Source organism: Corvus hawaiiensis, chromosome 36, assembly GCF_020740725.1.
Source record: "Corvus hawaiiensis isolate bCorHaw1 chromosome 36, bCorHaw1.pri.cur, whole genome shotgun sequence".
In the NCBI taxonomy this organism is placed as follows: Eukaryota; Metazoa; Chordata; class Aves; order Passeriformes; family Corvidae; genus Corvus; species Corvus hawaiiensis.
This window is the reverse complement of record NC_063248.1, coordinates 626,265-645,048: the sequence shown is the minus strand read 5'-3', so window position 1 is coordinate 645,048 and position 18,784 is coordinate 626,265. Positions and strand designations below refer to the sequence as shown.

General features: G+C 47.9%; 1 protein-coding gene across 2 annotated transcripts; it reads left to right on the top strand.

Annotated features, from left to right (window-relative positions):
- The first annotated feature begins 7,808 nt into the window (after positions 1-7,808).
- ANXA4 (annexin A4) lies at positions 7,809-18,680 on the top strand. Of its 2 annotated transcripts, none has more exons than XM_048290180.1 (13): positions 7,809-8,113; positions 11,362-11,416; positions 12,491-12,566; positions 12,958-13,052; positions 13,329-13,442; positions 13,613-13,703; positions 14,368-14,447; positions 14,841-14,897; positions 15,316-15,409; positions 15,910-16,005; positions 16,432-16,490; positions 16,775-16,897; positions 17,156-18,680. In XM_048290180.1, the coding sequence occupies exons 1-13, from the start codon at positions 7,989-7,991 to the stop codon at positions 17,213-17,215; spliced, it is 1,125 nt and encodes a 374-aa protein (XP_048146137.1). In that variant the 5' UTR covers positions 7,809-7,988; the 3' UTR covers positions 17,216-18,680. The 2 variants fall into 2 exon arrangements, with proteins under 2 accessions (XP_048146137.1, XP_048146138.1); XM_048290181.1 differs by lacking the exon at positions 7,809-8,113 and adding an exon at positions 8,703-8,816.
- The last annotated feature ends 104 nt before the right edge of the window (positions 18,681-18,784 follow it).

Below are 18,784 nucleotides of genomic sequence, written 5' to 3'. Positions count from 1 at the left end.
TTCACTGTGGATAATGCTACACCTCTTCCACCATCCTTGTCCTCAGCAGGTGTTATAGGTAAGTGCCCACAAGCCCACCCTGCAGACCTCAAAGTCCTCCTTTGACCACCTTCAGTCACCCATAATTTGTAGGGTGGCTCCTGACTGCACCTCATTTCCGAGTACACCCCAAGTCCAGACAGCTGAAACTGCGATCATTTCATCCAGGCAGCTAACACACGTGTGAAAACAGTCCCTTTTTCATTTGCAGGCTTTAATCTGCACGAAACCTGCTTGCGGTTTGGGGCTCTGTGATGAATTAATTGCCAGTGGTCAATACAGAAGGTTCATGCGCCCTTCAGAAAAATACGAACTGAGTAAAGTCTCAGTTGCTTCTATCCATTATCTTAAATTTTTTTTTTTAATTCCTCTAACCTGTGAAAATCCCCAGGCATCTCTCAAGACTGAGGTAAAACACCCAGTGCAAAAATCAGGTCCCATCAACAGGGATTTCTGGGAACTCTGCAGAACTGAACAATTTCCAAGGAAATTGGGCATCTCTGTAGAGTACAGGGAAATGACTCACTTCCAACTAAAGAAGATAAAAGCCACTGCATGCAGAGAGCTGCAGATGCACTGCTGAGCCTCCTCCCTGGCTCTGAGAGGGCTTTTTTTAACCATACCTGCAGTGCAATGCAGGGAGTGTCAGACCCACACACGGCTGGGGGCTCTGATGTTCAGCCCACGGGCACACAAACCCCATCCACGACCATTTTGGGGAGCAGAAGCACAGCAGGAGCCATCCCCGGCTGCAGATGCTGAGGAGATTCTTTATTCCAGAAGGCACAAGGCTTGGCTGCACTGCTGCAATCCCAGTGACCTTCACAGGGATCAGGGAACTGAGCCTGAAAGCTCTAAGTGAAAAACCTGATCAGTGGCTGCAGCACAGACATGGCCTGGTGCTTCTCCCGTGTCAGCCCAGAGCGACTCCAGAGTGCTCCCAGACTTGTCCTGCTGCAAGAGGAACCTCAGTCTGACTAATACGCTCAATCCTAAACACCAAATTTTAAGCTGCTAAAATCCCATGACGCGAGGTTTAGAATATCCGAGTGTGGTCAGCAGAGCTGCTTCCCTGCACATTGTCTCCCTGATCCCTGGTTCTCCTGCACTGCTCAGAAAATGCATTCAAATCCCCAGGAAGAAGCACATTAAAACAGCTGCATCCCACTTCATCAAACTTTCCAGACAGCTCAGCATTTTCTAAATAAAAACACAGGCCTGGACAAGTTTCCTGCGGTCCCCGAAAGGCGAGGGCACACTGGCCCCTTCTGGAGAGCTCGAGGAGCGGCAACGACGGAGAAAAGAGCCGGCTCAGCTTCCTGTTCTTGGTGACACTTAACTGTCCCGGGCAAACAAAGCAATGGTCACATTTTCCTGAATTCACCGCATAATAATTAAGTCTTAATCACACGGTTATGTCTATCTTGATACGGATGTTGGGAGAGCCACTTTTTACACAGGCAGACAGTGATAGGGCTTTCAAAGTAACAGAGGAGATATTCAGATTGGATATAAGAAAGGAATTCTTCCTTCTGAGGAGGGTGAGGCCCTGGCACAGGGTGCCCAGGGAAGCTGTGGCTGCCCCTGGATCCCTGGAAGTGTCCAAGGCCAGGTGGGATGGGGCTTGGAGCACCTTGGGATAGTGGAAAGTGTCCCTGCCCATGGGGCTTGGAACAAGATGAGCTTTAAGGTCCCTCCCAACCCAACCCATTCCACAATTCTGTCTCTTTAAACATACATTTACTGCAAAAAATTCGGTTAAGCTTCTCACCAGCTAAAGAATAGAGCCACTGTTCTATCCATCTCTCTGCCTGTGATTTTCTGGATTTCAAGGATTTCTTTCCAAGTGCATAGTCGTGCACTCTTAGCATGACCAGAAAAACCATCACTGTTCTTCATCACCCCCAAGAAGAGGTCAGTTCTCCAGCACATTATCATGGAGCTGGGCTTTACTGGGTTCAGAGTTGTGCAGAAGAACAGAAAGACTCAGACGTGTATTTTACGTGTTTAAAAACTGGAAGTTTCCACCTCCTTGGTGCTCCTGTTTGCCCTTGCAGGACCTCCTCACTGGCTCCAGCAATGGCTCTGCTTCCTGTGGCTGGAAGCCACATCTTCCATCCACAGTAATGGCACCCTAGTAGGCACACCCAGAAATAATGGAGCTGATGGAGCTCTGCAGGCTCATGCACGTGGGATGCAATAGCCTGGATTGACCCTGTGTACAGCCAGGGGATGGAGCACTGGGCAGGAAAGAGCCGTGTTTCTCATGGAGCATGACTTTGCACCACAGCTCCACACTGTCCTTCAAAGCAGCTGCTGTTACGCTAAGGGAAATTTGCGGGTTGGGTTCTCCCTGACAAGGGATTTAGCAGCTGTGTTTCAAGTGTTGGGATCCTGTTGGGGCTCCTCCTGCCCCGAGCTACCTCACTGGGGTCTCTGCCAACACCCTTTGCTCAGTTCTGTTTAAATGCAGGGTCAGGAGAAGTCGTCCTGAGCTGGGCAGTTGTAGCTCCGTTTCCATCCCCTAGAGCTGGGTTATAGTCAAATTACAGAGCGGCTAAGTAAGATAAAACTACATGGAGGCAGATATTAATTAAGAAGAAAAAAGTGAAAGCTACTAATTTCCTCTTCAGAACTATATGTATGGTAATTAAAGTAAACATTCATTAAGCCCATTAAATGAAATTTAAGTTTGATAATGCATTTAAAGCTGCTGAAAGCAATGGTGTAGCAGTTCATAGCCTGCAGCTCTGGGGAAGGAGGGGCCACAAATAATCTACAGCTTCCACAAGGCACTGGGAACTTTCCTGACTGAGCAGTTCTCCATGGAGTTGGCAAATGCCTTGAGGTGCGGGGCCCAAACTGTATCAGTTAGTCTTGATGAGGAGTAGCTGTCCAAGAGAAAAATACTATATTTGTACAAAAATTGTAATGTAAATGCAATTGCAGTGGTCTCTAGCCCATCTCTTGTCTTTCATGTAAACAGGCTATAGCACAACAAGCAATGTAATTCATAGAATCTTGGAATGGCTTGGGTTGGAAGGGACCTTAAAGCCCATCCAGTCCCACCCCTGCCATGGGCAGGGACACCTTCCACTATCCCAGGTTGCTCCAAGCCCCATCCAACCTGGCCTTGGACACTCCCAGGGATCCAGGGGCAGCCACAGCTGCTCTGGGCACCCTGTGCCAGGGCCAGGGCCCACCCTACAGCGAAGAATTCACTTCCCAATATCCCATCTCACCCTGCCCTCTGGCAGTGGGATGCCATTTCTCCTCTGTCCTGTCCCTGCAGGCCCTTGTCTGAAGTCCCTCTCCAGCTCTCTCAGAGCCCCTTTAGGAACTGGAAGGGGCTCCAAGTTCTCCCCAGACCCTTCTCCTCTCCAGGCCAAATAACTCCAGCTCAGCCTGGTTCCATAAGGGAAGCAGCCCAGCTCTCTCAGGGAGTAATGGGAATGGTTTATCAGGCAGCTGTAGATCCTGTGCAGATTCCTGTGTGTCTTCTGCCACAGCATGTGCCTCAGGCCCCGCTGGAGATGTTATAGCAGCCCTGTTTTCACTTCAAACAGCAAGTGAGACAATACAAGTAGGATCAAAAGCAAAAGACAAAATGTATGACAGCAAGGGGCTCTTTTGATGGGAAAAGTCTCACCCCACAAGTGCCTAATCATCCTCACAACCCCACTCTGGAGGTATTTCCTGATGCCCATTCCCCGTTGGATGGATTCATGGACACAGGCAGCCAACGAATCCATCAGACCACCGATGGCCCCGGACTGTTTGCATTCCCTGCTGTTTATAGCTTTAGTGAATAAAAGAAAACAGCAGACTGGGCCCGTGGCCAAGTGCAGCCTTCAGTTTCTCTGTGGGAGAAAGGCAGAGTGGGTGGGCATCTCTGAGGCAGTGTCACCACAGCATATGCTGGGGGACAGCAGTGTGGAGAGACCCCAGCACCCGAGATGCTGTTAGAGCTGTCAGCGTGAGGAATTGTGAGAGCATCCCAGATCCCCTGCTGTGTGCCTGCCTGCAGAACACACGAGCATCTCCACCTTAAAAACCCGGTGATTGAAGCACACTTGAAACGGGGAATTTGACTCCTGGCTGTCTCATCCTTGCAGTGCTCATTGCTGTCTCCCCTTACAACTTATTGTCTGAGGCATGTGGGCCCTCGTGTCCAAGTGGTCTCTTGTTTTAAAGGCATCTTGGGTTACAAGCATTTTCTCAAATCAGTTCTGCTCCCCAGTTCCTTCTTGGCCTTGTGTGACATTTATGTTTATGTAATCTACCCAGAGAGCCTTTGACTTGCATAGCAGTGCTGGTATGCTGTGCTCAGGCTTCTAAATCCTGCCTGGATTGCTAAAAGGGAGAGTGCTGTGCATTCCCCAGATAATACTGAGTGCAGAAGCAGTGTTTCTAATGGTTATGAAGAGTTAAGAGCACTCTAATTTCTTATGTGAATTGGAATAGTTCCATTTTCCCACCTCAAATAAGCACTGTTTACCTAGGTCTGGGAGCGTTTCATCTTCCTTACTCTCTTTGTGTTAAAAGGGCTCTACTCCAATCATACATCAGAAGCTCCAGGCTGCCTCTTCCTAAAGGTCTTCCCCAAAACACCTCTTCCCAAAACACCTCTGACTTGAGGAAATGGCTGTTTCACCTTACATGGTGCTGAACAGCAGGTAAGGACACACCCTTGCTCTAAGGTCAGAAGTGCCCCTGGATCTCTGCAGCGAGCCCTAACAACTGCAGTTCACCTTGGGACTATTGTGATATTAATACACGGAATGTGAGAATTCTTTACCCTCTTACAAGCACACAGAACTCGGTGCTTTAGAAAAGCAAGGGCTGGTTTTCAGCCTCCACCCTACCTTTGGGTACTGCTGCTATGGAGACAACACTGAGCTACAGCATCCAACACACTCCCACAGCACTTGTGCAACCTTTCAATAACCCCATTTTAAGGGGCTGCTGCTTGCAAACTGCCATTGGTCAGGTATGGAAACGAGCACTTCTGTGGAAACCATGTTTTTACAAGAAAATGGACATATCGTGAACCAGCCATAAAAAAACAGAGCACGTAAGACGGAAGGACTTAAGCATGTACACAAGGAAAGAGTCCATGGGAAGGTTGTGAGAAAGGAAGAAGCAGCATTGGGGAGGATGTGAACGAGGAACAAGCAAAGGAAGAAAAGGATAAGGAAATGCCAACTGAAGGACAGCTGTGACATACATGACGGACAATGTGACACACACACAGGAGCCAATCATAAAGCATAAAGTAGCGTGTGAAAATAGGCCTTAATCAATAATAATTATGCACGATCGCATGTAGGGAAAGCAAGAATTGTATATTAGGGACAGTAGTTCATCAATAAAATGGCTTCTGCCTGATTCACATTGAGTCACGTAGAGTCCATTGTTTCTCTCCGCACACTTCACTTATGAACCTCCTAAAAAACACCTGCTTAATTCCCAAAGGCCCAAATTCTGACCCTCACTTGGTGAATGACTTCATTAGTGTCAGAATTTGGAGCTCAGTGAATGAGGTGAGGCTGTTTCTCTAAAGCTAAAGGCAGGTACCTGCTAATGAAAGGACACACTGAAAACCTCTCTTCCTAGCACAAGGCTCCTTTGCTCTCAGAGGTGCAAATTTAAAAGGTCAGGTCCTTCAGGCAAAAACAAATGCTGCCATTTTCTAGAGGTTCAGCTCTGTTCTCATTGTGGGACTTTGAATAAATACCCCCTTCCTAATGGGCTGCTGCTTGAGCTCAATTTATTTACTTAATGCACACTGCCTTCCCTGTTTTTCTGTGACCTTTAATTTTTATTAGGTCTTTTGTCGATGGGAGAACAGCAAGATGGAATGGGAATAGAAAGGATGTGGGTAACTGAGTAAAGTCTGGGGGGTTGAGAGCTTTATAACTGGGGTGGTTAAAATAATTGACGGGACAAATGAAATATCCATGAACAGAAGGGCAATGCCCTCTGTCACTGCACGGAGAGGGACTGTGGGCTTGTCCCTTGCTGTCCCTCTTCTGATGCAAAGACAGCAAAGCTATGCCAGCCAGTGCTTCAGCTGGAGATACTGAAGGATAACCATAGCCTTTCCATCCTTTCAGAGATGAAGACAAAGCTGATAGCTGAGCAGACCCTACAAAGAGCTCCTGGAGAGACAAAGCTTTGTCACCTGAACCTTGTGTAGGAAAATACAGCAACCACCCTTCTCCCTCCTGAAGGGAGCAGCTCCTGTAGCAAGGTACAACAAATCCCCTATCATTCTATCCACCTTCCAAAGAAGCTCAGCCAACTCTCAGCATGCTCAGAAGCTTTTGTGCCCTCTTTTTTTTTTTTTTTTTTTCCTTTCTGGTCCAGATAATCGTGACTGGATCAGATGGCCCCAGAGCCAGCACCCGTAACCAGCCAAGATTACAGGGAACTTGGCTGTGTGTTGCATCAGGATCTAGCTGCTGAATGGACTACACCTACATGACTAATTCCAGGTGGCCAAAAACATCCACACAAACACATCTTCAAGTACTCCTCCTTCTTGGTGCCTCTCCCAGCGGGAAAGAAAAGGTTAAATTATGAAAATCATGAATGGCAGGATTGGTGCAATATTTAAAGGATAAATAATTTGTAAAGAAAATTAATAACTTATGGTCTTGAATAATTACTGTTGCATATATCAGTGACTGCAGTGACAGAGCCTTCCAGTCCTGGGGGCTGAAGAGGCTGGGAAGCAAACAGAAGGATGAAAATGCACAGGCTAAAAAAATCACTGGCAACGTAAGACAGACAAACACAGCAGTTCTGCTGGTGGATTAAAATGGGCCCAGAGCAGGGACTGCTGACGTGAGAAGAAGAGATGAGAATGGAAACTTTCACAGATGTAGGAAAGAGAAGAGTTTCTCCTTAGAGACAGTTTATAATGTGCTGGTCCACACTGAATCCTGGTCAGGGGCACGTGCCAGATTTTGCAAGGAAAGAAGCTCTGCAATGCAAAAGGAGAGGGCTTGAGGCTTGAACCTGGCTTTTCTGTTCCCCTGGTCCATGTCCCCTTGCATGAGCAGTGCTGGGCTCTGTGGAGCTGTTTTGGGAGGCTGAGCTGCAGCGGGAGCTGTAATAAATAAACCACACAGACATGCTCACTGGGGCACAGCCTGCCTGCATCCAAGCTGCTAAATTTAGGTCCCTTCCAGCAAACGAGCATGTGCAAAGAGGCACAGGGATGAGACAGGCCTGTCATATGAGCTGGGAAAAAACTGAGACTGTTGGTTTACCCATGATAATAACAGCACTTTTGGCATCAGAGGAGACCAAAGGTCCTGAGGATAAACACTTGAGGACAAGATATGTCTATTGCAAGGCCCATTTCCCTCTGTCAGCCTTGTGATCATGTCTATGGCTGACCCTGGCGGGGGCACATCAGGGCAAAAGTGAAGTCCCTTTGCCTGAAGGGTCTTGGCTTGAGGGCACTGCCATTTATTGGGGCAAAACGAATAATCTTTATGCAAAGAATCATCCTTACTGAAATCATGGCTATTTGCAATGTAGAGTTCTTAGACAAGGGGTGAGGATACTGAAGACCCAGAGGGGTGCTGGGGGAGCAAAGGAGGCACGACACAGATAAGAAATCCCCACAAACAACACCGGGGGAGGAACAGGACTTCGAGGATGTTGCTGCCTGTGCGCTCCACGCCGTCGTCCCCCTCGCTCCCCCCTCGGGTGTGCCCTGCCGCAGACATGAGTGAGAGACCAGAGCCTGCAGCCAGAGCCCCTCTGTTCCCAGGGATTTCTACAGGGAATGCCGGGGAGCGTGGAAGCCGTCCCAACATGCCAGCCCTCCGTGTAACCCCAAAAGTGCAGTTTGGCGTTTCATCCCAAACGTGCAATGTGAGTGAGGCTCCCCGGGCAACTTCTCCCTGCTCTGGATTACAACCAACTGTTTAGGGATGGGCAGAGCCGGGCTGGAGCTCCTTCACGTCACTGCCGCGTGTCGCCAGGGCGGGGACTTTGCCACCCAGGACAGCCACCAGAGCTCTCCCCATCTCTGCCAGGGACCCGCGTGGGACAGCAGGTGAGTGCCAAGCGAACTGGGGATCCGCCTTGGCATGGGGACGAGGCTGCACGGCTGGAGGTGCCTGGGAAGCTGCCAAGCGCCATCCCCGCTTTCCAGCGCGCAGTGCCGGCAGTGCGGGAGTGGCAGCCCCGGGCTGGGCGATGCCAAGGCACGGGGGCAGCCCGGGGGCTGAGGAAGGACAGGGGGCAGCTGTGGGATGGAGGAAGGGCTGACCCTTCCCGGGCACAGGGAGTGCGGGTTTTGGTTCCTATTTGTGCCGTGCCCAGGCTGGCGCGTCCGCCCCGCTGGCCGCTGGAGCGCGGAGGGCATGGCCGGGGGCTGACGCGGTTCGGGGTGGGCGCACAGGCTGAATGAGGCGTACAAGGCTATAAAATCATATTTTCATTCCTTCTGAGGGCAGTGGCCAGCTAAAGGTCAGCGTGTGGCAGGCGCTGGGATATTTCAGCTGGCTCGGGGCTCGTGGCAGACGGGAGATGCCTTCCTGAGCTGCAAACTCGGAGTCAGTGACCCTGCCAGGGCTGCATCCCGCGCACCGGGAACAGCTGGCCGTGACGGAGCTGTGGAAAAGCTGATCCGGCGCAGGGTGTGGGTTGTGTTTGGGTAAACGTGCACCGAATGAAGGAACTCGTCAGACAAGTCCAGTGTTTGCCTCGCAAGGAAAAGGGTCACAAAGCAGTGGGTTTCCATCCAGATCCGAGCGGTAGGACAGGCAACGCTGCGAGCTCAAACTGGGGGGGAAACGCCCTGTGTTTATATCCTCTTAAGCTGTTGGAAGCTTTCCTTGCTGGCTCCTGTGTGTGTGTGTGCTCTGAGCACAGTCAGGAAAACCTGATTGTGTTCAAGCCTGAACTTGAACTGGCCAGCATACATGATAGTCTCAGCACTTCCCTGATAAATTGAGTTTATTCTGGATTCAGCTTTTAGAGGATATTGATATGGACTTAAAACAGGCTGATTAGCTGATAAAGCCTGCCAGGAAAAGATCATCCGTGGAAAAAATAATTGAATAATGGGAGGGATCCCTCCTACACTTGCACTCTATCACCTGGGCACAGTGTTTTGAGCCTGTTCTAAGCCAGGTTTACTGTACCAGGCCTTTATTCTGGGGTGAAGCAAATAACATCAGGACCATAGCACTGGCTGGCTGACTCTTGCATGTGTAGTTTAATTCTTCAAAACACAGAGCAAAGTATTGTTCCTATCCTGAAGCTGTTTTTCCTAATGGAGCTGCAGGCCAGGAATTGTGTTAAGCTGCTGAGCGCTGGCAAATCTGCTGACAAATTCCCTTCTCTGCTTGCCAAGGGGTGGCTTAGGAGAGTTTCATTCGTCTAAAGCCCCAGCTGCAGACCCCTTCAGCTGTGAAAGGGTTACAGGGGCCATTGCTGGACAGCCTGGCTGAGCTGCTGAGCTCTCCCACCTGTAACTTCAGTGGCTCCTTCTCCCACAGAAATGCACCAGGAACAAACCAGCATTTGCAGATTGAGCAGTGCGGTTTGCACTGCTGCCTTTTCAGTGCTCTGCTCTTTCAATTCCCAGTGATGTTCACAGGATGAAGAAATCAGAATCTTGCAGTCAATATTCAGTGTGGTATTTCTGCTGTAAATGGATGTTGTGAGAGCATTTGCCCTGAATCCAGTACATGCAGCCTCTCCTCATAGTTTGGTTTCCTTCTGCCAGCTCATTTGCGCTCAGAATTTCTCTGCTTCTCTTTCCCTTGCTACTGACCTTTATTTTGCTCTCTAATTGACTTGCTAAACTTTTGTACAAACCAGCTGGATGGTAAAGCTGCATCATAAAAACAGCAGTGAAATTCGGAGCCTTCATTTAGTGTTTGACTAAAGCAAATAGAATTGGCTTTTTACTTCTGTAAAAGATTAGAGAAGAGCAAAGATGACTTTTCTGAGGTCTAGGTCATAATGTGATCGCTGGAATTTATGATCAGATGAAAGAAAGCAAACTCAACACTACTAATTGCCTGATTGCACAGGGTGTAGTAAGGTGGAGGTGCACCCGGGAGCGCCTGTGCATAACACATCCATGGCAAGTGCCACACTGAGAGTTAACTGGCCCGAACAGCACACCCAGGGCTGTAGGAGTCATGTGGAGCATGAGCAAACACACTCCTGTTCTTGCACAACTGTCTGGGCTCTTGGATAGCAGCTATTAAGCACCACGAGTAGAACTGGGGAGAGATGTCGTTCGCTGCTGGCACCTCTGCTTCTGCTTCAGGGCTTTAATGAGAGAACTCACTCAGCCCTGGAATAAAACCACACGTTTGGTGGGTGGATTTTACTTGCTGTCACTGTGTTGGCATATTTTGAATTTATTTTTTATTTAATTCAACCCTACTGTATGTAGGTATCTCCTTGAGTCTGCCTTTCCTAACTCCTCTCCTGAGATGCTGGGATAAACTTGAGTTGTGGGGAAGTGAACCTTGTCCTGGTACGTGACATCCTGTCAAGTGACCAGGGATACAGGAAAATTTGGGTGTGTTCATGCAAAGGCTCTATGATTGAAAACAAAATTATGAACAGAACTAATAACCCTGGGCAGATGGCAAGAAAGCTGTGGGGTTTCTCAAGGGTTTTGTCAGTTAAAACTGCAGCCCTACAAGGAAGGACACAGTGCACCAAACTGAGGGGATGTTGAATATAAAATGTTCTATTAAAATATTAAGAGGAAAAATAATTCTCCTGCCCAGTGCTCAAGTAAGGTTGTCCTTTGTGTGCTCACCTACACCACGATGTCTCTGCCTCCTAGGAAGGTTCATGAAGGCTTAGGGCTGTGTGGGCACCTTCACCCTACTTCATCCTCACCCTGCTTCACCCTCAGGCTCTCACCTGCCAAGGTCAAAGCCATGTGTTTTGAAGGACATAGGAATCAAGTCTATTTTCTTTGCTCCCAGGGCAACACTGTCTCCTTCTCCTTGTAGCCTGAGCCAGGCTGTCACGCTGCCACTAGAGAAAAATCATATTAAATTACCAGTGCTAATCACCTGCCTGTCCACCACATCCCTTCCAGCCTGGCCCTGGCCCTGTGCTGTCGTGATCCAGCCTTTGCCCAGCGCTAAGCAGGGCTGGACACTCTGGGAAGCTGCTCTGGGCGTTCACTTGGGCTGTTCAATCTTGCTTTTAATCCTCAAAGAATTAGATGGTTACTTAACGAGCTTCATTAACCTTCAAGGGAAGGTGTATTCTATTAATTATTTGCTAGAAAACTAACACTCCCTGTGTTTTTTATTACAGCTGTCTAAGTGCCCCGGACGCAGACAATAACAGATTGACCAAATCCGAGACGATGGTGAGTGTGTGTGTTTGCTGTGCCAGGCTGTGTCAAGCCTTTGCTCTGACCTGATCAATGTGGGGAATGTAGCTCAGATAAGGACACAGCAGGAAGAACACTGTCGCTGTCTGTCTCTTCAAGGGGATGAATTTATCGCCTCTCTCTGCTTCCTCCTTGTAGAGGAGAATGACCCACACCTACAGGCTTTTGCATTTGGCGAGTTAATGGAAAACCTGATCAGATATTAATTCAAAGAACATTAATTTCTCCAGATAAACTTCCTGGGCATATTATTCTTTCCAGGTTGAGCCTGCAAGGCAGCCATTTCTATGGTTGTTATTACAGAATCTTGGAATGGTTTGGGTTGAAGGGAACCTTAAATGTCATCCAGTTCCACCTCCTGCCATGGGCATGGACACCTTCTGCTAGACCAGGCTGCTCCAAGCCCCCTCCAGCCAGACCTGGAACACTTCCAGGGACAGGGGAACATTTTTCTGCCCATTGAATGTTAAGTAGTGTTTTGCTGATTATTTTCTTGGGAACATGAAGAGCTTTGTAAGAAAAGTGTATTTCCCCAGAAATGGCACTAGACCAGAGGCAGGAGAAACCTGTTTGTGAATCACCTTTTCAAGTAAAACACTGCACTTCCTGGTGTGCTGTTCAACAGAATGGTGGTCCTTGACTGCTCTTAGAGAAGTCAGGAATGGGGCTTTGATGGGAACAGCCTCTTCTATGATTTACATGGAAAACTGCTGGTTAGAAGCTGGATTGAACAGAAATGTTAGGCCTTATTTAACTGGAAAGCAGATACTCCATGCACAACCTCATTAAGATATTTTCTCCTTTCAGTTGAGTCCCTGTGGCTTATTTCTTCTGTTGCTGGGAAGTCCCTCTAGAACAAACCATTTCTTTTTAGGATAGGATGGAACCCGGTATAAAATCAATCATGTTTGGAGGGTGGACTTTACTTGCTGCCACTTTCCAAAAAATATGTTTGCATCTTTTGAATTGTCTTTTTTTTAAAATTCAGCTCTACTCTGTGTGTGTCTCACTTTGTGACTACTTTTCATAACTCCTCTTGTGTGGGTTTAGGCGACAGTCAAGGGCGTCTCAACCTTCAGTGCTGAGCAAGAAGCACAGGCACTAAGGAAGGCCATGAAGGGATTTGGTAAGTTGCTCTCCCTCCACTGTTACACCTTCTTTTTTAGCTGTGATGGTTGGGAAGGTTTTTACTGGTGGTTTTTTGGAAGGGAAGTTCAGCCATTTGCATCACCTCACTGCCCGGTGAGGGCATTGGAGGGAACTGGGCAACTTGAACCCCCCCTCTTTTCCTTCAGGAAATCCAAGTTTTGGCCATAAAAGCATCCTCAATCAGGCTCTTGTTTTCTCTCTCCTGTAGTGTGGTGCTGCTGGGCTGAGGCACTTGTGCACAGATGAGGCCCAGGTTGTGCAAGGATGTGTGTAAGGTGGTGTGGCCAATGGCACACCCTGGGCAAGGCCAGAGCAGGCCTCTGGTTCTGGTACAAGCAGCTTGACTGGTTTTCATTGCTTCCTTCCAGGCACGGATGAAGATGCCATCATTGAGACCTTGACCAAACTGAACGTTTCCCAACGTCAGCAAGTTCTGATCACCTATAAGAGCACTATTGGCAGGGTAGGTCTCTTCAGAGATCAGCGGCTGTGGCTCTAACTGGGGGTTTTTTGGATTTTTTTTGGTTTGTATCGGGTGAAATGTGAAGAACGTCCCAGTCTCCACAAGAGTATGACTGGCGCTGAGCACAAGCTTTCCTTGGCCAAGTTTTTTTTGGTCTTGTTCACTTCAGAGTAACTGTTCATCTGAGGAAGGTTGGAGCATGAAGAAAAGTGGTGAATGAGTTCTTCCTCTTCTCAAAGGCCATGTCTTCTCCTTTCTTCTCTTTCTGTCTTCTAGGATTTGATTGATGACTTGAAGTCTGAGCTCAGTGGGAATTTTGAAAGGGTGATTGTTGGTTTGATGACTCCTACCACCATGTATGATGTGCATGAACTGCGGAGGGCTCTAAAGGTTTGGAAATCTTCTTTTACGTTGCATGAGTTACGGTCAATTAAGTATGCAATGGTGTAATTGTATCTTAATTATTAATTTCTTATTAACCTAAATATAATAAACAAAAGTCGTAGTTGCCCTTCAAAACAGTTGTCATACTCTTGGCTCTTGTCTCTGCGGTTCCCTAGGGAGCAGGAACAGATGAAGGCTGCCTGATTGAAATCCTGGCTTCTCGCACCAACGCAGAGATCCGGCACATCAATGAGAACTACAAGCTCCGTACGTAGCTCACTCTGCGACTTCATACTGGCTGAGAAGCCACTTGTATGTGTGCAGGGGTGTGTGAAGAGGCAGGAGAAGGGTCTGTCAGCATCAAGGACTAGAATTCCACCCAGAAATTGAGTCGGTGTAAATATAATGGCACCCAGAGGTGGTTATGTCTGTCAGCTGGAGGTCTGGCAATAGTGGTTCTTTTGCCAGTTTTATGCTGGCTGTGCTTCTTAATTTTGCCCTGTACCACTCAATACGATAGCTGGATTGCTGGGATGAAAGCCAAGAAGGGCAAGGGCATCCTGGCTTGTCCCAGTCACAGTGTGGCCAGCAGGACAGGGCAGTGCCTGTCCCCCTGTGCTGGCACTGCTGAGGCAATTTGAATCCTGGGGACAATTTAGGATGGATATTAGAAAAAGGTTCTTCACCCAGAGGGTGGCTGGGCACTGGAACAGGCTCCCCAGAAAAGAGGTCACAGCACCAATCCTGATGGATCATCTCAGGGAGTGTTTGGACAACGTTCCTGGGCACAAGGTGGGACTCTTGGGGAGGGTTCTATGCAGGCCCAGGAGTTGGACTTGGTGATCCTTGTGGGTCCTTTCCCACTCAGGAAATTCTGTGGTTCTGTGAGCTGTTAGTAACGGATCTGCTCTGTGTGTGTGTGCTCTGGCAGAATACGGCTCCACCCTTGAGGACGACATTGTCTCTGACACATCCTCCCTGTTCCGCAGAGTCCTCGTGTCCCTCGCGACGGTGAGTCCAGGATCGGGGAAATAAGGGGATTGAATCTGCTGCTTGCTGGACATCTCTCACTCACTGATGAGGTGCTTCAAGCTGGCTGTTATTTCAGTTCTCTTGCATTTCACCTCACCAGCATTTCACACCAGCTTCTGCACGGAGAACAGCTTCACTGTGGGCATGCTTTAATGCCATGTGCTCTTTTTAAATTAAAGTGGATGGCTGCTTGTTTCAAAAGGAAGAACAAATCACTTCTGAATCACATTTTGCTGTATTTGAAACCCACTATTCAATGTTAAGAACCCCATTATACATCTCCAGTAACTGGTTTCGAATGGGGAATTTGCAGGACTTACTTCCATTAGTTGCTCTGTTGAAATGAGTTTTTTCACCCTTGTATCTCTGCAGGGTAACAGAGATGAGGGAACATTTGTGGATGAGGCCCTTGCTCAACAAGATGCTCAGGTGTGTAGCAATTGCTTCCTTGCAAGAATTGTCTGGGTTTGTATGTGTGATGTGTGGTGAATCCCTGCTGTTTCTAGACCAGTTTTTTTCAAGGTAGATGAGTAAGCCTGAAGCTCTGTTAGTCAGCAGTGCCCTAGGCAGAGACTAGATTGGATATTAGGAAATATTTTTCCCCCGAAAGGGCTGTCCAGTTCTGGCACAGGCTGTCCAGGGCAGGAGTGGAGTCCCCATCCCTGGGGGGATTTAACAGATTTGTGGATGTGGCACTTGGGGACATGGGTGAGTGGTGGCCTTGGCAGTGCAGGAGAAGGGTTGGATTTGATGACCATAGAGGGCTTTTCCAAACCAAATGGTTCTATGAAGTAAAAGCCTCCTTATATACACCTGGTGTTCTCACTTTGTTCATAATGTCTTCAAGTGCCTGTATGAAGCTGGGGAGAAGAAATGGGGAACAGATGAGGTGCAGTTCATGTCCATCCTCTGCACACGGAACAGGTGCCACCTGCTAAGAGGTAGGACCTCTCTGGTGTCCTGGACTTTTTCCCTTGTTTGAGGACAGTACTTTTGTAGGAGCTTTGTACTTGTTTCTTAACTGATTGTGATCCCTTCCTGAGACAACAGATATTCTTGGAGCCAACTGATTCAATTCTTTTGGACCATTTTATTCCCTCCTGAGACAAAATGGGAGTTGAGAAAAACATCCACACAACTTGCTCTAGCCTGTGAATTGGAGATAATGAAGTGTGACTCCCATGGGACAGAGCTAAGCATAGAAACTGTCTGCATTAAATAGCAGTTCTGGAAAATCCTAGCAGCAGTGGTTGGCTAATTAGCAAGACAGCTGATAATTAAAATGAATTATTTCTGAGGGGTAGCCCTGATTTAGCTTACAATGTCACAGTAATGGTGCAATGTTTGTACAGGGTATGAGGAGCTTGATCTTGCAAAATGATCCTCGGGGGTTACACTGAAGCAGCTCACTTGGCTCTTTCTATCCAACTCTTTCTCCTAGTTTTTGATGTGTACAGAGGGATTGCTAATAAGGACATCACAGAGAGCATTAAATCCGAGATGTCAGGAGACCTCGAGGATGCTTTGTTAGCTGTGGGTGAGTTCCCTGCTTTTAAACTTGGTCTACAAACTAATTAAAGATACTGTCTCTTGCCCTGACTGTTTGCACAGCTTCAGGAGGCGGATTCTTTTTCGCTGTTTTACAAGCCACAGTGTTTTAATCTTTGCAGATACAACCTGGTAGGAAGGCTTTGTGCTTTGTATTTCTCTCCCAAGGGATGCTTTGGCAGCTGACATTTGCTGTCTGGAAGCTTTAAAGCCTTAAAAATATTCTATTGCTGCACACTGGGCACAGAGACATTGATTGACAGCAGGTCACTGATTCTGGATGTCCGCACTGTTCTTGTTGAGTTGCACTTTTACAGAATAAACATCTGCACTGAGAAAGTGCTGGAAGGGTTTGGAAGACCTTCTCCTTCAGTGTTTATTTGCTTTAATTCTCTTGTTCTTGTCCCCCTTACAGTGAAGTGCTTGAGGAATAAACCTGCATATTTTGCTGAAAGATTGTACAAATCCATGAAGGTAAAGAGCTTTTGGTATTTTCCCCCCTGCCTCTCCATGCTTGAGTCACTAGCATGACAGCAGTTAGAGAAAAAGAAACTGTGTTAATTGGGGGAAAAAAAAGAAGTCTGAGCTTTTCTGTGGACCTCTTTTCCTTCAGGAAGCTCAGAGCTGGTAGTGGATCCCTGTATTAATGCAAAAATGATCTAACTAGGAATGGATTCCACAGAAGGCCAAACCTTTGTGTCTGTCACTGGTCTGTCCAAAGTGCTTTGCAGCTGTAGCTGGTTGTTGTGTTCCTTTAGGGCCTGGGCACAGATGACAGCACGCTGATCCGGGTGATGGTGTCCCGCTCGGAAATAGACATGCTGTACATCAGGAGGGAGTTCCTGGCCATGTACGGGAAATCGCTCCACTCCTTCATTAAGGTAAGCTCTGGAATCTTACAAACAGACCTGGATTGCTAAGCAGCTTCAAGGAGACCCTCTCAATGCCTTTTGGGTATTTTAGAGGAGGTGGAATTAAGGAGATTTTACATTTATGTACTGAAAACTTCCCTGAATGTTCTTGGTTATTAAATTGTCAAAGAGGGTACAAACACTACAATAAGACATTTATGCTGGAAGGAATCCTGCTTTCCATGGAGCTGCAAAATTAATGGTGTTCCTTTTTTCTGCTCTCTCTAGGGAGACTGCTCAGGGGACTACAGGAAGGTTCTGCTCAGGCTGTGTGGTGGGGAGGATTAAAGGAGACCTGGGGGACCTGCTGATAAAATTATTGTTTAGGTTGGAAAAGATCTTTAGGATCATCGAGCCCAATCATGATAAAGATTTCTTTATTTTTTCCCAAATGCCTTATTAATTACTCTGATTATTGACTTAGGTTAGTTCATGCACTGGTTAGATAGTGGCCATTCTGGTTGACCCTTTTGATACACTTTGATGCTTGGAAGACCCATTTGCCTACTAACTGGGCTGGTGAAGCCCATCTTACACAGAATGCTATAACCAAAGGTATAAAAGTTGTTTTCTGACCAGCTGCCCCTTTGCTGTTGTGTTCACCAGCAAAATGCATCGACTAAAGCAAACCTGGATGCAAAGTGTGAGAGGCTGCATAGGGAAAAGCCAACCTCATTGGTACATGGAGACTGTAGAACACGGGTTTGCCTCAGTTTCTGGGTAGAATTAAAACACAAAGAACCCAAATACCTAAAATGCGAGCACGTTTACATATTAACTTGCCTCTGTTGGTGTGGAGCATTAACAGCCTGGCTGTACTGTATGTATATGTTGCCTGTACATCTGCAAGTGGGGAAGTTGTCATTGGTGACATCAGAAAAACCTTTTTCTACCCTGGTTAGAGTAGCCCTGTGCTTTTGGTCTGTCTGCTTGGTCATGGGGGTATAAATAATTAGGGTTATAATACAAACCCTGCTCTGGATAAAGTGATGTCATTGGAATGGTGCCTTTTAAGGAATGAGCTGTCCCCAAAACCCCACCTCATCAGCCTGGTGCTGGGGTAGCTCCCCAGAGTTTCCCGGGACACCTCCCCAGATCTCCCTGTGGCAGGTCCCCAAGTCTCCCTGAGGTAACTCCCCAGACCTCCCTGGGACACCTGCCCAGGTGTCCCCACGCTGGCTGACAGCTGCCCCATGTCACAGGGCCGATGAGGGATCCTGTGTTTGTGCCTAGGCCTCTCCTGAACGTCCACACCAACCTCTGGGAGAGACTTTCCCCCTACACACCTGCCTGATCACTGTTTTCACTACAAAAATGGGATTCTCTTTTGGCTTGGCAATTTATTTTTTACTGCTGGTGTGTAATCCTGTTGTGAAGGATCAGACTGAGGCTGCATCGTCAAAGCTGAAACACTGAGGTGGCTACACCCCAATTCCGTCATCATTTTCCTCTAGAACAGGCTGCTGCTGGCTGGAATAGGAGATGCCTCTGTGACCTCCAATAAAAAATTTCCTTTCTCGTTCTCTGGGCTGCCATTGTAGACACATTCCTGACTTTTGCCGGGAGAGGAGGCAGAGCTTCAGCCAGTTTTTCTGAGGGCTCTGTCCAGGACAAGGAAATGCCCAGCACAGCACAGCAGCTGGGGACGTGCGTGGGCTGGGGGTGGGTTTCAGTGCCGTGGGTCGTGTTGGGTTTCAATGCCTTGGGTCAGGTTGCTGAGTATGGAAAAATGAATAAAGAATTTGTTTCTGTATTTTCTGTTCCGCTGGTGTGTTCCGGGAGGGGACACGGGCAAAGACTTGTTTTGTCCCGAACTCCCGTGCTCTGCCGCGGGGGGAGGAGCGGCTGCGGGGCTGC

What these genes read in the sequence shown, in the direction of transcription:
- ANXA4 (XM_048290180.1), top strand. Translation starts at nt 7,989, where the DNA reads ATGGGCAGAGCCGGGCTGGAGCTCCTTCACGTCACTGCCGCGTGTCGC. An exon ending in ATAAGAGCACTATTGGCAGG is followed by an intron (nt 13,053 to 13,328) that starts GTAGGTCTCTTC and finishes TCTGTCTTCTAG; the next exon opens with GATTTGATTGATGACTTGAA. An exon ending in AACTGCGGAGGGCTCTAAAG is followed by an intron (nt 13,443 to 13,612) that starts GTTTGGAAATCT and finishes GCGGTTCCCTAG; the next exon opens with GGAGCAGGAACAGATGAAGG.